We start from the raw sequence: 12,455 nt of genomic DNA on the forward strand, positions 1-12,455 counted from the left end.
GTAAAGGCCTTTCAAAATATATTCATTTCTGCTTAATATACTTAAAAACCTAAGCAACCAAACTTTATAAAGGATTCCTGGGGTATAAAATTAATTCCCCAAGAACACTTATACAGAAATGTTTCCAAATTCTATTAAAAAGTGCTCTGTAAAGTATTAAGAGATCTGCAATAATGCATTATTTTCAAATTTAAGGAAATATTTTTCCCTTTACGTATCTGAAAACTTGAAGCTGAGCACCTTTTTTCACCAGTGCTATTATACTTGACAATACTGATCCTCATCCGTGGAAAACACCATTTTATTTTAAAAGGTATGACTAAGTTTTGTAATTTTATGACTAACCTCCTGCCCTCTTAATAAACAGACATCTAGTTCTAAAAGCCACTGTTTTGATATTTAAAGTAAATAAGTTTAATAATACACTACTCTGCTTATTAGTTTTCTGAGAAAATGTCTATACATGGTTCTTGTTATCAGTCACAAATTTAAAGACTAGAGAAACAGAAATGTGATTTTTTTTCATAGTTATATGTGGAAGATATTCACCTGTGTGAATATGTGAATATACCCCACAGAAAAATATCTAATAAAATCTTGTTATTCCTAAAAATAAACTAAATAAGATCAGGGCTTTAGGTAGAGCCAAAAGATACCAATAAAACCTAAGCTTAAAATGTTTGTCAAAAGAAACCTTTCTTTATTTTCAGAAAAAATAAACCAGAAATCAGTGAGCTGCCCCACCTTCCACCCAATCTCCAGCTCTACCAACACCTAAAGGTGCCCAAGTTTAGGTATTTTTACTGTTAGTACATTCCTTCCTGTTCCAGGGACTGATCTTTTGATTTCAGGACAAAAGAAAAAAAAATTTTTTTAAAGAGTAAACTCTGGAAAATACTAACCAAGGAGATGTATTCTGTCTACCTTTTCTTATGTTAAAACCATATGGTAATCAGTTTCTTCCTCATAACTCAAATTTATTTAACAGTCTTCATTCAAAAGAGATAAGGTAGATTATATATATTACTATTCTTTCTTAATAAATTTGATGGGGGTTGGCAGGTTAGCTCAGTTGGTTAGAGTGCAGCCTTGTAACCCCAAGGTCATGGGTTAGGATACCTGTACTGGCCAGCCACCAAACAAGAAAATAAATATTTTTAAAATTTGTTTATAGATCATTTGGTCCCTATCACCTTTCTCTTAAACCTTTGTTATTAATGGCACTGTCCACAGTGGAATAAACACATTATTTCAAGTAAATCTCCATTTTGGGTTGCAGAATTTATACTTTTTTGACCAGTGAGGAACTGAGTATACCCTCAAGAAAAATACTGCATTAAGGCTACCTGCCACAGAATAGGATCAGCATGAAAACAGAAACCTTATCAAGTTTACTTTAAGAAACAGAGAATTCTTTATATGGTACTTCCCGTACCCTGGCAATATCTCCTGATGGTGCATCCAAACCCTTCAACACAGCCTTCTTCAAATATTCCCTCACCACTTCTCCTTCACTTGTGACATGTTATGTCAAAGGCTCAAGGACACTGGGACAATAAAAAGCCTACTGAAAGCACTGTACAAGTGTTTCCATTTGTCCACCTCTGTAGGTTGTCTAGGATCATTTCCAATGTGGTTATGACACAATTTCATCAGAAAACCTTTATCAGTAGCCTGTTATGCCAAAGCCAACATTTCTATCTGACACCTACAGACCCAGCTCTAAGCCCAGCAAAGCTACTTTCTGACAATTTAATAAACCCCAGGAGTTCAGCCCTTTTATTTTTATTCTCCCAGTCCTTCACTACCTTCCTTTGAACATGTACCAAATATCTAATACTGAATTTGAGGATAGAAACTCCATTTGACTACAAAAGCCTCAATTACATAACTATTCAATCTGTTTTGCACAATCGACCCCATCATACCCCACCCAAAATCACCAACACAACATTTTGAACATGATAAATTTTATTAAAAGTATTTAACATTGTACAAATATTCCAATACAGTTATGGTACATGAACACTGTACCAAAAGCATGATTTTTATTAAACTGATGAGTAAATGAAAAAGGTCTTGCAAAAGTCCCTATTTTTGATATTTCTCATGCTACTGTATACACACCAGCAATTTAATGTTTGCAGGAGCTTTCAGTCCAATTATAGAAACAGCCTTAGAACATAGTACTAAACATCACAATAAGATTCATTAAAGTACAATTCTACCTGTTATTGAACAGACTAGAAGTCCCTTTTGCCCGACCCTCATGTAAGAAATCAAGATAAGCAACATTCATGGGATCCTGACAGTTACTACATAAAATGAGAACATTTATTTATATCTGAGCAATTTAAGTTCATCTCCAGAATACCTCCTTTTTTTGGTCCCATGAAATGTATTTTGTTGTTAAGTGTGTACAGCTTCCTTAACTTATGTGAACTCATCAGAATTACTTGAGTGCTTACCATAAAATTCCCCAAGGAGTATGTTACTTAGTGCAATCTTTGAATTTCTATACTCTGACCTTTTCTAGCACTGATACATGCATAATATGTGTCAGAAAAGAAACAAGTACCTCAACACAACACTGCAACCAATGCAATTCTTAAAGCATAATTTCATTGTAGTGATATACAGCTAGTCTATAGCAAACTGATACATAAAGGTTTCTATTCATGACACTGACTAGCACATGTTTAACACCTAGGAGATTCTTTCTATACTGATACCTCCAACAAATAAAGAAGGTACAGTACTATAAGAATACTGAGGAGGTTCTTCAGAATGAAAATCCATAGTTACTTTTAATCAGTGTTTATATTACAGTTATTTTTTATATGGTATGGTCAGATATGCCTAGTTATTAAATTTAATTTCCTCAATTTATACTTTACCCATGGAATCACCAACAGAGTGTAAGATGAGAGATTTTAATCTTTAGCAATTATCTAAATACTGACTCAATTGTACTAATATCTATTAGTCCTATCAACTGTCCTGGGTTTCGGACAAAACACAAGTTAATAGGTTTGTGTTTCTGCTTTGTTCAAGGTCTTAATATTTCAGCTATGTAATTCCCTCTTGACCCAAAGTCATTACATCAATGTAATCTCTAAATTGAGCCCACTATTGTTTGTGAAATTGCTAAAACTTTTAAGTTTCTTTTTACATTAAGGTTTATTTTGGAAGATTTTTAAAAATAAAAATCTTCTAGTGTTTAAACCTTCCATTCTATCAACACCTTCCTGTTTTCACTACAATTAGTGTGCAATAAACACCTCAAGATGCATTATATGCTACCCTACCCAATAAAAATGTAATATACATGGTATTAGAGGGACTGAAATCACAGTAAAATAAAGCAAATTTATTGTCCCTCCAAGAGACTTTTTAGATTATAAAGGGTCTACCTTGATCACTAAAAAGATACCCTGAGTATTTCATTACTTCATACTTGCAGGCTTTTCTGCTGATCTGCTACCAATTTGAGAATATGTGAAGTACTTATTATATGTTCCTATTAAGAACAGAATTTTAAAAGTCTTACTTTTCTACAAGGCTGACATAACTGTCCACTTACAGGATATGGGATTCTCCCACACTTAATGCCCACTAATAAAAAAAAATAGGAAAAAAAAAGTTCTTACCAACAATTCCACTGGTTATCGTCCCCAGCGAACCCCACCTAGCAAGTCGACATCATGACATGTCAGGTCAGGGCAGCCTCAACCTCGCTTCCCTGATAGTCAGGTGATAAAAGGAAGGAGTTAAAACAGGAAAAGTATACTTGCAGATTTCTGGATAACATCTGAAAATGACTAAAAAACAAATACAAAACAAAACCAAACCAGAGCTTCTGGTAACCTCTAAATAAAAAAATATATACATATATATGTATTTAAAAAGAAAAAAACCTTTTCTAGTAAGATTAACAGTAACTACTTCAAATTAAATATTTACATTACTGGCCAATATATTAAATACGCAATATTTTTAAACCTTGGTGTTTCCATTTCAAAAGCAAGACCTAATCAACAATCTTCTAACGTAAACATATCTGGTCAAAGGATTTATTCTGGATTCTCCAGTCATCCAATCCACTGGTTTACTGAGAATACCACCCCTAAGTTAACAGAAGCTCCCATTCTTAGAGAAACATAAACACACTTATAAATCCAGTGCACTCTTTCTATAAGGCTTTTTCTTAGCTGCTCTCTTGAGACTCCAAATAATAAAGGACAACACTCACATTAACTTCAGCTGGTTTTCTTTAAGAATACTGGATAGCTTAATGTAATAAAATTCTCCTTGGAAAATCAAAACAGCAAATTTTAACAAATTTAGTAGTCTGTATAAATGATAATAGCCTTATAGCAAGTATTTACTGGAAGGGTTTGGTTTTACAAATAATATACAATTAATAAAACGTAGGTATGATTATATTCAAATGGGCAGGAAGCAAATGATATAATGAGTTTCAAGAATATTATATGACTTTATGCTAGGAGTGGAATTTTATGTCCCTTCTTTTGGAATTTAAAATATGTAATTTGTTTTGATGCATGCTGACCTTTTTAAAAAGAGGGTTCACCTCCTAAATCAGATTTCAGTCAAGTGACAGAAAAATTATCTACTAACAGAAAGCATTGGGCTTTCTTATGCAGAATAACCCCAGTATTTAAGAAAACTGAACAAGTATTATACTGAATTCCTTTAACTACAGAACATAACTCATTTTACATATCTTTTGATCAAATAAACCTGGATTTATCAGAAATCTGGCAACTTATTAGAACTTTTTTGCTTTTAAAAGATTAAAACACCTTCATATGAATACATACATTTAAGCAACTGCTATAAATGAGTGATCAAATAAAAATTAGCATTCCATTATCTGAAGGGGGTATATTTGTCAATCTCAGGCAGATACCTACAAAAAAGAGATCTACCACAATATAAATATATTTCCCAACACACTTTACTGAAACAGGCTCCTAAATAAAGCCAAATCAATTCAGCTGGGGAACAAAAAAATACAATGGCAGAAAACCAAATTCCTCAGAGTTTGTAATTTTTGTGTATTAAAAAAAAAAACTAATGCAAATCTAGAATAAAGACCTCCCTCAATTGATATTTTTCAGGCTTAGATTTATTTCTCTGAAAAGATGAGTTCTGAATCTATTTTCTGAATGCTGCTACAGTGATAATTTATAAGACATCAAAGAGGAACAGCTCTAAAGTGGGATTTAATGTTAATAGGGTTATGCTTTTTGGCTAAATAGCCACAAAAACCTATAAAGCAAACATCAGAGGGACACCTCTGTAGATATATTTTCAGCTGGTAAGAGGAACAAAGGAGATGGCCACTTTAAAGTCAAAATATAATCTGTGATTAAAGGAAAGGATTTTGACATGGAAAACAGGTTTTATTCTTTTGTTTTTGCTAGGGTTTATATTCTAGGATGGATGAGGGAAACACAGTAAATAACTTTTTCAGAATCACTTCTATTCCCATCCCCAATTTTCTTTATGACAACTTTGTAGCTTATAATATCTAATTTTTAAGAAATACAAGCAACCCAAATTTTATTTGTAGATCTTGTTAAAAAAAAAAAAATCAAGTTTTTATTTAAGTCTAATTTAGACGTATAGTTACAGCTTCAAATTATATTTTCAAAGTTTAAAAGCAGCATTTAAAGAATGTTTGGTGTCTTTACTTGTATACAAGGGTGTTAAGAAAAACAACTGAATAAAGCCTTACCAAATAAACACTCATGATAACTCAAAACTTCTATACAACAGACCATAATTCCTTCATCAGTTTCCAAAAATATAAAAGGAACATTAAGAAAGGCCTGTTAAGTTACCATACTCTGTAATGAGTATACTTTCAAAAAGAAATGAAATACATAGATTTTCATCAGCAAATATTAGTTTTCTTATTTGAAATGGAGAAGCCATGAAATCCAAAATATGGTCTAACCAAGCTCACAAGGAATTAAGTGGCTCATGATTTTGAAATCTAATATTGCTGTCACAAAAGACACCAAACAGGAACAAAACACAAAATAATGGAGTGTCCATTTTAATTATTCGACAATGGCTTATATTTTTATCACTATATAAACATTTTAGAACCACCTAAGAATGAAATGGAAGGGAAAATTTGATAGTAACTTGAAAGTGATCCAGACTTTTCTGCACTGTAAAGTTTAGATTCTTTTGTTCCTCTCATCCTCAAGCAAAAAAGTCATTTAAATAAATTGGAATTTCTAAAGGAAACAGATGTTGTAACTTGGCCAACAAAAAACTTAGCCATTAGAGATAGTGAAAAAATAAAAATAAAAGATGTGTTAACAGAAAGTCAGAGGTATGACTACTAGATACTTTTAAGCCTCTTTTACAAGGCATGAGTGTGTTTCTCAAAGCAAATTTACGTAGCAATAAAAAATTATACTCCTAAACCTATAACTGAAGTGTAGTCACATGTATACTAAAACTGAAGTCCGCAATGCAACTGACGCCACAGTACTAACAGTTTTCCCTGTACGTACATTCATTTATGCAACAAATAAGGTCTTCAGCCACAAATTATCCTTTATAGAAAGAATGTGGGTCAAAATAAATTGCAGTCTGCTTCCCCAGCCCCATTTTACTTGTTTTAATACAAATTATCCAATGCCTGCAAGAATGTTCAAAAGCCTTTGAAACTTTTTAAAAATAAATAAATAAAGGATAAAATTTCGAAATTAGAAGAGACTATGAAAAAACACCAATCAATGAAGTGCTATTTGGAATAAATACTTGAATTTAGACTAATCTTCATTTTGATATCCACAATACATGTAGGACTAGACAAGAAATTTTGCATGAATTTGATCACTCACATAGGCAGTTATACTTTGAAAATAATATTCCTTGCAAGGATTACGAATAAAATAATGTTTTAGGACACAATTGAATTTGAAATAGGTAATGTTTTGAATAGATTTTTGAGTTTTATTGAAATCTTACATGAACAAGAAATTGGAAATACAATCACATCAAAGAACAAATTGTCACGGCTTTGACGTTTAAGCCAAACAAATTTTGTAGGGCAGATTTCAAAAAGGTGTGAAGTTATAACAATTTAAAAACACAGTTAACCTACTTCTAGGAATGCAAAACATACAATCATAGGTTATTTTCAATACAAGAAAACTTAAATTTGTTTGCTTTAATTTCTTAAAACTACTAAGACAAAGCACTAGCTTGTATTTTTATTTACAGCATACTCCATACTCCTATGTAATCTATCCCAAATCCAAAAAATTGAAACTGTCCGAAACCAAAGATTCTGCAAAATCATGATTTAACATTGTGCCCAGCTTGTTTTGAAGCTAAAATGAAGCCTGAAACGATAAAAGCATTGTAACCCCCAGAATAAGGGAACTCTGCAAGCCCAGTAATGTCCAAGAGCATTTACGAAAAGAGGAAAAATAAAAAGACTTGAGTATATACACAATAGTGATTTCTTCAGCCCAATACAAATGGCAGCAAACTGCTACTTAAAGATGAAACAGTTAAGCCAATTTTTTTTTTTTGAAGAATGTAGATCTAGAGCCAATCGTATCTTGCCAATATCATTTTCAAGCCCTCACTTGTCTATTTCCACTGTTGCCCATAAGTATCCTGATAAAATTCCTGGTTGTCATTATTGTAACCATAGTTACCAGAATAGTCACCACCTTGCTGAAGCGGCTGCTGAGCGATGGGTTGGGAACCCCAGTTCTGTTGGTTGTTGGTCTGACGACGCTTGGAATCAGGTTGGTTGTACCCATCTGCCTTTCTCTTGCCTCCTACATTGCCCCCACGATTGCCCCGAGCTCCACGGGAACCACGGCCTCTCTGCTGTTGGGCAGGACCCCCTCTGCCACCCCTAGAGCCTCTTGGTGGTCCCAAAGGTGCCCCCCTCTGTGAATAGCCAGCTCTACCTCTTGGAGGTGGTGCTCCCCGCCCCCTTGGTGGTGGTGGAGCACCTCGCCCTCCCCTTCCTCCTCCTCTTCCTCTTACTGCATAGCCATCATCATAGCCGTAGTAGGGATCTTCATAGCCTCCACGATAGTCGTGATAATCATAACCATAGTAATCATCATAGTAATCTTCATAGCCATAGTAATCTGGAGGGTAGCCATATCCACCTCTCCCCCCACCACGACCCCGACCTCTAATTGGAGGTGGCATGCGAGGAGGAGGGTGATAGTAATAATCTTCATACCTAGCAATGGAGGGAAGGGAGAAAAGAAAAAAATTAGTTTACTTCAAAACTCTTCCGGATTTTGTCTTATTAACCTGATCTCCGTTATCAAGTTATTTACTTTTTTTGTTTTGTTTTGTTTTTTGATGGCTGGCTGGTACGGGCATCAGAACCCATGACCTTGATGTTACAAGGCTGTGCTCTAACTAATTTATTAGCTAACCAGCCAGCCTTCAAGTTATTTACTTTTGTTCAAAGTTGTATCTATTAAAATGCAGACTCACGCAGTGCTTCTGGAGGCCTGTCTAGCAGCTTGACGCTCTTTCCTTTTCTTGTCTGGTGGCTTGGCTAAGACTATTTCAATTTCTTCCCCTTCTATTTCTTTGCCATTCATTTCATCCATAGCCTATACAAAATTAGAAAAACAACTTTATTTTACAAGTAACAGTATTTTAAAACAGAACACAAATTATCATTTGATATACCTAATAAACAATTTACTTCACAATTATCTTAATTTGCCAAAGATGAATCTAGCCAGAAAGTAAAAACAAAAAAACACACAAAAAAGTAACTTCTCTCTTAACCTTATCATCTTATATGTAAGCTACTTTGAGAACAAAATTGGTGTCCTGCTATTATATTTTAAAATTTAAAAGAGCTGCCTATCATGGCTCCTTAATTCCAAATAGCTAAGTTCTTAAAGCTTAGCCATACCAAAAATACAAGTCCATATCAAGGGAAAATGCCAGTATTTATACAAACAACACAAAAACTACTTAACTTTTCAGGATTCATATCTTTCTTTTTCTTTTTTTGGTCAGACCCAACAGCCTCTTTCATTCCTGTCAAGGGGAGTGCTAACCTCTCCTTTCATACAACCTGAGGATTCGTATTTTTAAATAAACATGTAGCATTTAGCATACAGTTCTTGGGGGCTGTCTGGTTAAATCAGTTGGTTAGAACATGGTGCGGACAACACCAAGGTCCAGGGTTCGATCCTGTACTGGCCAGCCACTGCCCCACCTCCTAAAAAATACAGGTCTTACACGGTTCTTACACAAAAATTTCAAGGATTTGAAACACAAAATGAGGTTATCAGTGAAATTCAACAAGATACTGACAAAAAAACCCTTGCAACCCTTAACCTGGAACATATGTGGGTACTTCAAAGAAGTTCATGGAAAAATAGAATTAAAAGATAATACGAATCTTGCCATGAACTTCTGGAAGTGGCCTCATACTTTGCCTGAATAATTAAAAGCACAGAGCCCAGAAAAGACCTGGACTAACGAAGACTCAAGCAATCTCCTAGAAAGCAGTAATCAAGCATTCCATGTTCTAGTCCTTTATTCATGCTGTTCCACCTAACAACCTGTGCCACATATTCCAAGGTTCAGGTACTCAGTAACAAAATGTCCCCTCCTCACCATATTGTTTCCCTATACAACTTTTATCCCCTCTGGGCATACAAAATAAAATGTTCTCTCCATGAAGAGCCTTCAGTGATTTATAAGTATCTAGACAAAAATAGTCTTTCTTTAGATTTCAATGTTCCCCATTTACTACTTCACCTTTGGACTGCTTCAGCTAAAGCAACTAAACAAGTCTACAAAAGTTTCCTAGTATAAATAAAAGAATGGAATATCTACTCTGCCCTGATGATCCTGGAGTTGACTTCCAGTTCCTGGACTAGAAATTCTGTAATTTCTCTTTTTTTGCTTGTTTTATTTTTGGCAGCTGGCCAGTAAGGGGATCTGAACCCTTGACCTTGGTGTTATCAGCAACATGCTCTAACCAAGTAGGCTAACCGGCCAGCCTGAAATTCTATAATTTCGGGCCGGCCTGTGGCTCACTCGGGAGAGTGTGGTGCTGATAACACCAAGGCCCCGGGTTCGGATCCCATACAGGGATGGCCGGTTCGCTCACTGGCTGAGCGTGGTGCTGACAACACCAAGTCAAGGGTTAAGATCCCCTTACCGGTCATCTTTAAAAAAAAAAAAAAAAAAGAAATTCTATAATTTCATAGCCTTCTTTGGTAAACCATCCTACCCATTCTTATAAATATTTTAAATAAGGAAAACCAGTTATTTAATACCAACTGAATCAAAAGGAATATTTAGAATGTATGACGTTATTACCTATCTGTGTTCTATACCACTGGAAATTTCAGAAGCCAAACATTAAATTCTGTACTAAGGTGTGAATTTTATGAATAATACAGCCTCACTAATTAGCTTCTATCAACAAACAAACCAACTAATTCTATACCAGTCAAACTATGATCAAGGAGTAAATCAACTATTATGTACAAGAAATATTTCTAACAATTACTGAAATTAGCAAAACAGTCAATGCAATTCTAACTCTAAAATGAATAAAGGCAAAACTATGAAGAACTAACCGCACCATTACAACACATCTATTGAATTAAATATGCTGTACTTATATGTAAAGTCATGTACTACTCAGTTTCTTTCATAGGTTCACAAAACTGAGGTAAGGGCTGGCCAGTTAGGTTAGTTGGTTAGACCACAGTGTTACAACATCAAGGCCAAGGGTTCGGATCCCCTAACCCACCAGCTGCACCCCCCCCCAACATTTCTTGGAAAAATGGAATTAAAAGATAATGCGTACTGGCCAGCTGTCTCCCCACCCCACCCCAATCAAAAAAATAATAACAATACAAAACTGAGATAAAAAGAGTAGCTATAATACATTCACTATCTATTTATTTATTATTTATGATGACTAATTAGTATACCTTGTAATATTTACAAGGCATCATGCTATCAAACCTTAGGCTTACAAAATAGAGATAAAAAAATAACTTGCCTAAGTTCAAAACCTCAATAATAATCTGGCTTTGAAATGTAGTCTTAACCTGTTATACCTCTACGACTTTACAGAGATGAAAATTCCAAAGCTTAGCAAAAGCCAAAAACCAATGTTATTTCAGTTTTTTAAAAATTGAAACATAGTTGATTGTACATATCTGTGAAGTACAGCACTGAATATCAATACTTGTGTGCAATATGTGATGTTCAAATCACGATAATTAGTATATTCAACATTATACAATGTAATCGATTTTCGTGACCCCTTACCAATTCCTCCCTTACCCCCCACTCCTGCCCCTTTCTCACCTCTGGCAACCTCAGTTCTGTTATCTTTTTTTGAAAGTTCAATGTATTATTGTGATTGTTATTTATTTTTTAGTCCCACTTATAAATAAGGATTTATTTCAATTTTTAAAGTCACTTTGTGTTTAACAAGTTTCAACAACAAAATTCAAATATCAAGAAGCAAAATCTCAAAATTTCTACCTTAACAGCTGCTCCTCTGTCTTCAAAATGAACAAATGCATAATCTTTCAACTTCTTCACTCTTTCAAGTTTTCCAAATTCAGAAAATGACTTTTCCAATATTTCTTCTGTCACTGTAGTAGCCAAGTTTCTCACAAATAAAACTTTCACCTAAGAGCAACAAATACACAAATTTGGCATTGGCTTACTTAATTTTGGCTGAAGTCTTATATTTAAGTATTTCTTCCTGTTTTCATGGCATAAGGTTTCCTTCTCTAAAACATTCAGTGCTAAAAGTGCTGTCATAGGAAGTATGAGAATCTGCCGAGAAAATGATTCTGATATTAGTTGCCAATTTATATAATTGTTGGTTCCTGTCTTCTCCCACCCTGTCATTAAAGAACCTAACACTGTGAACAGAACCTTCAAACCAACACGTAATTATTACTAGGTTGATTCATAAATTAACATGGTCCCTAAGTACCCCCTCCCCAAACAACAAGTTTTTCTGTTTTGTTTTTTTCCCCTTAGAACTGGATAACCTTCTAAAGTTCATATGAAAAAATAAACAAGAAAGAACAGCCAGGAAAAAAATAAGAGCAAAATTTACAGACTAGCCCTGTTGGATATAAACAAACTATAATGCTTAAATGACTGAATCAGCATAGTGTTAATCAGAAAAAAAGATAAAAGTTGGACCATATCTCACACTATATACCAGGATAAACTCCAAATAGATAAAAAATTTAAATAATGAAAGGAAGGGGGGTGGGAGGAAGCTATGAAAGTATTAGAAGAAAATAAGGGTGACTCCTTTATCCAATACTGGAGTGGGGATGGCCTTGTGACTTAAAATTTACAAGCCATGAAAGAGTGATATATTCAATTACTAAAAATCAATTTCTACAAGG

The 12,455-nt window shown here is 34.3% G+C and overlaps 1 protein-coding gene and 1 pseudogene across 3 annotated transcripts in view; both read right to left on the reverse strand.

Moving 5' to 3' along the window:
* Window positions 1–6,979: 6,979 nt before the first annotated feature.
* The window catches only part of HNRNPR (heterogeneous nuclear ribonucleoprotein R), a 31,510-nt gene continuing 26,034 nt past the window's right edge, over window positions 6,980–12,455 (reverse strand). For all 3 annotated transcript variants that reach the window (XM_063105185.1, XM_063105184.1, XM_063105183.1), the window contains 3 exons: window positions 11,566–11,715; window positions 8,524–8,645; window positions 6,980–8,260 (listed from right to left, as the gene is read on the reverse strand). In XM_063105185.1, coding sequence (XP_062961255.1) covers window positions 7,648–8,260; window positions 8,524–8,645; window positions 11,566–11,715 — 885 coding nt within the window. In that variant the 3' untranslated portion in view covers window positions 6,980–7,647. The remainder of the gene's footprint in view (window positions 8,261–8,523; window positions 8,646–11,565; window positions 11,716–12,455) is intronic.
* Window positions 9,010–9,123, reverse strand: LOC134385418 (U6atac minor spliceosomal RNA; annotated as a pseudogene).

This window comes from Cynocephalus volans, chromosome 8, assembly GCF_027409185.1.
Source record: "Cynocephalus volans isolate mCynVol1 chromosome 8, mCynVol1.pri, whole genome shotgun sequence".
Classification (NCBI taxonomy): Eukaryota; Metazoa; Chordata; class Mammalia; order Dermoptera; family Cynocephalidae; genus Cynocephalus; species Cynocephalus volans.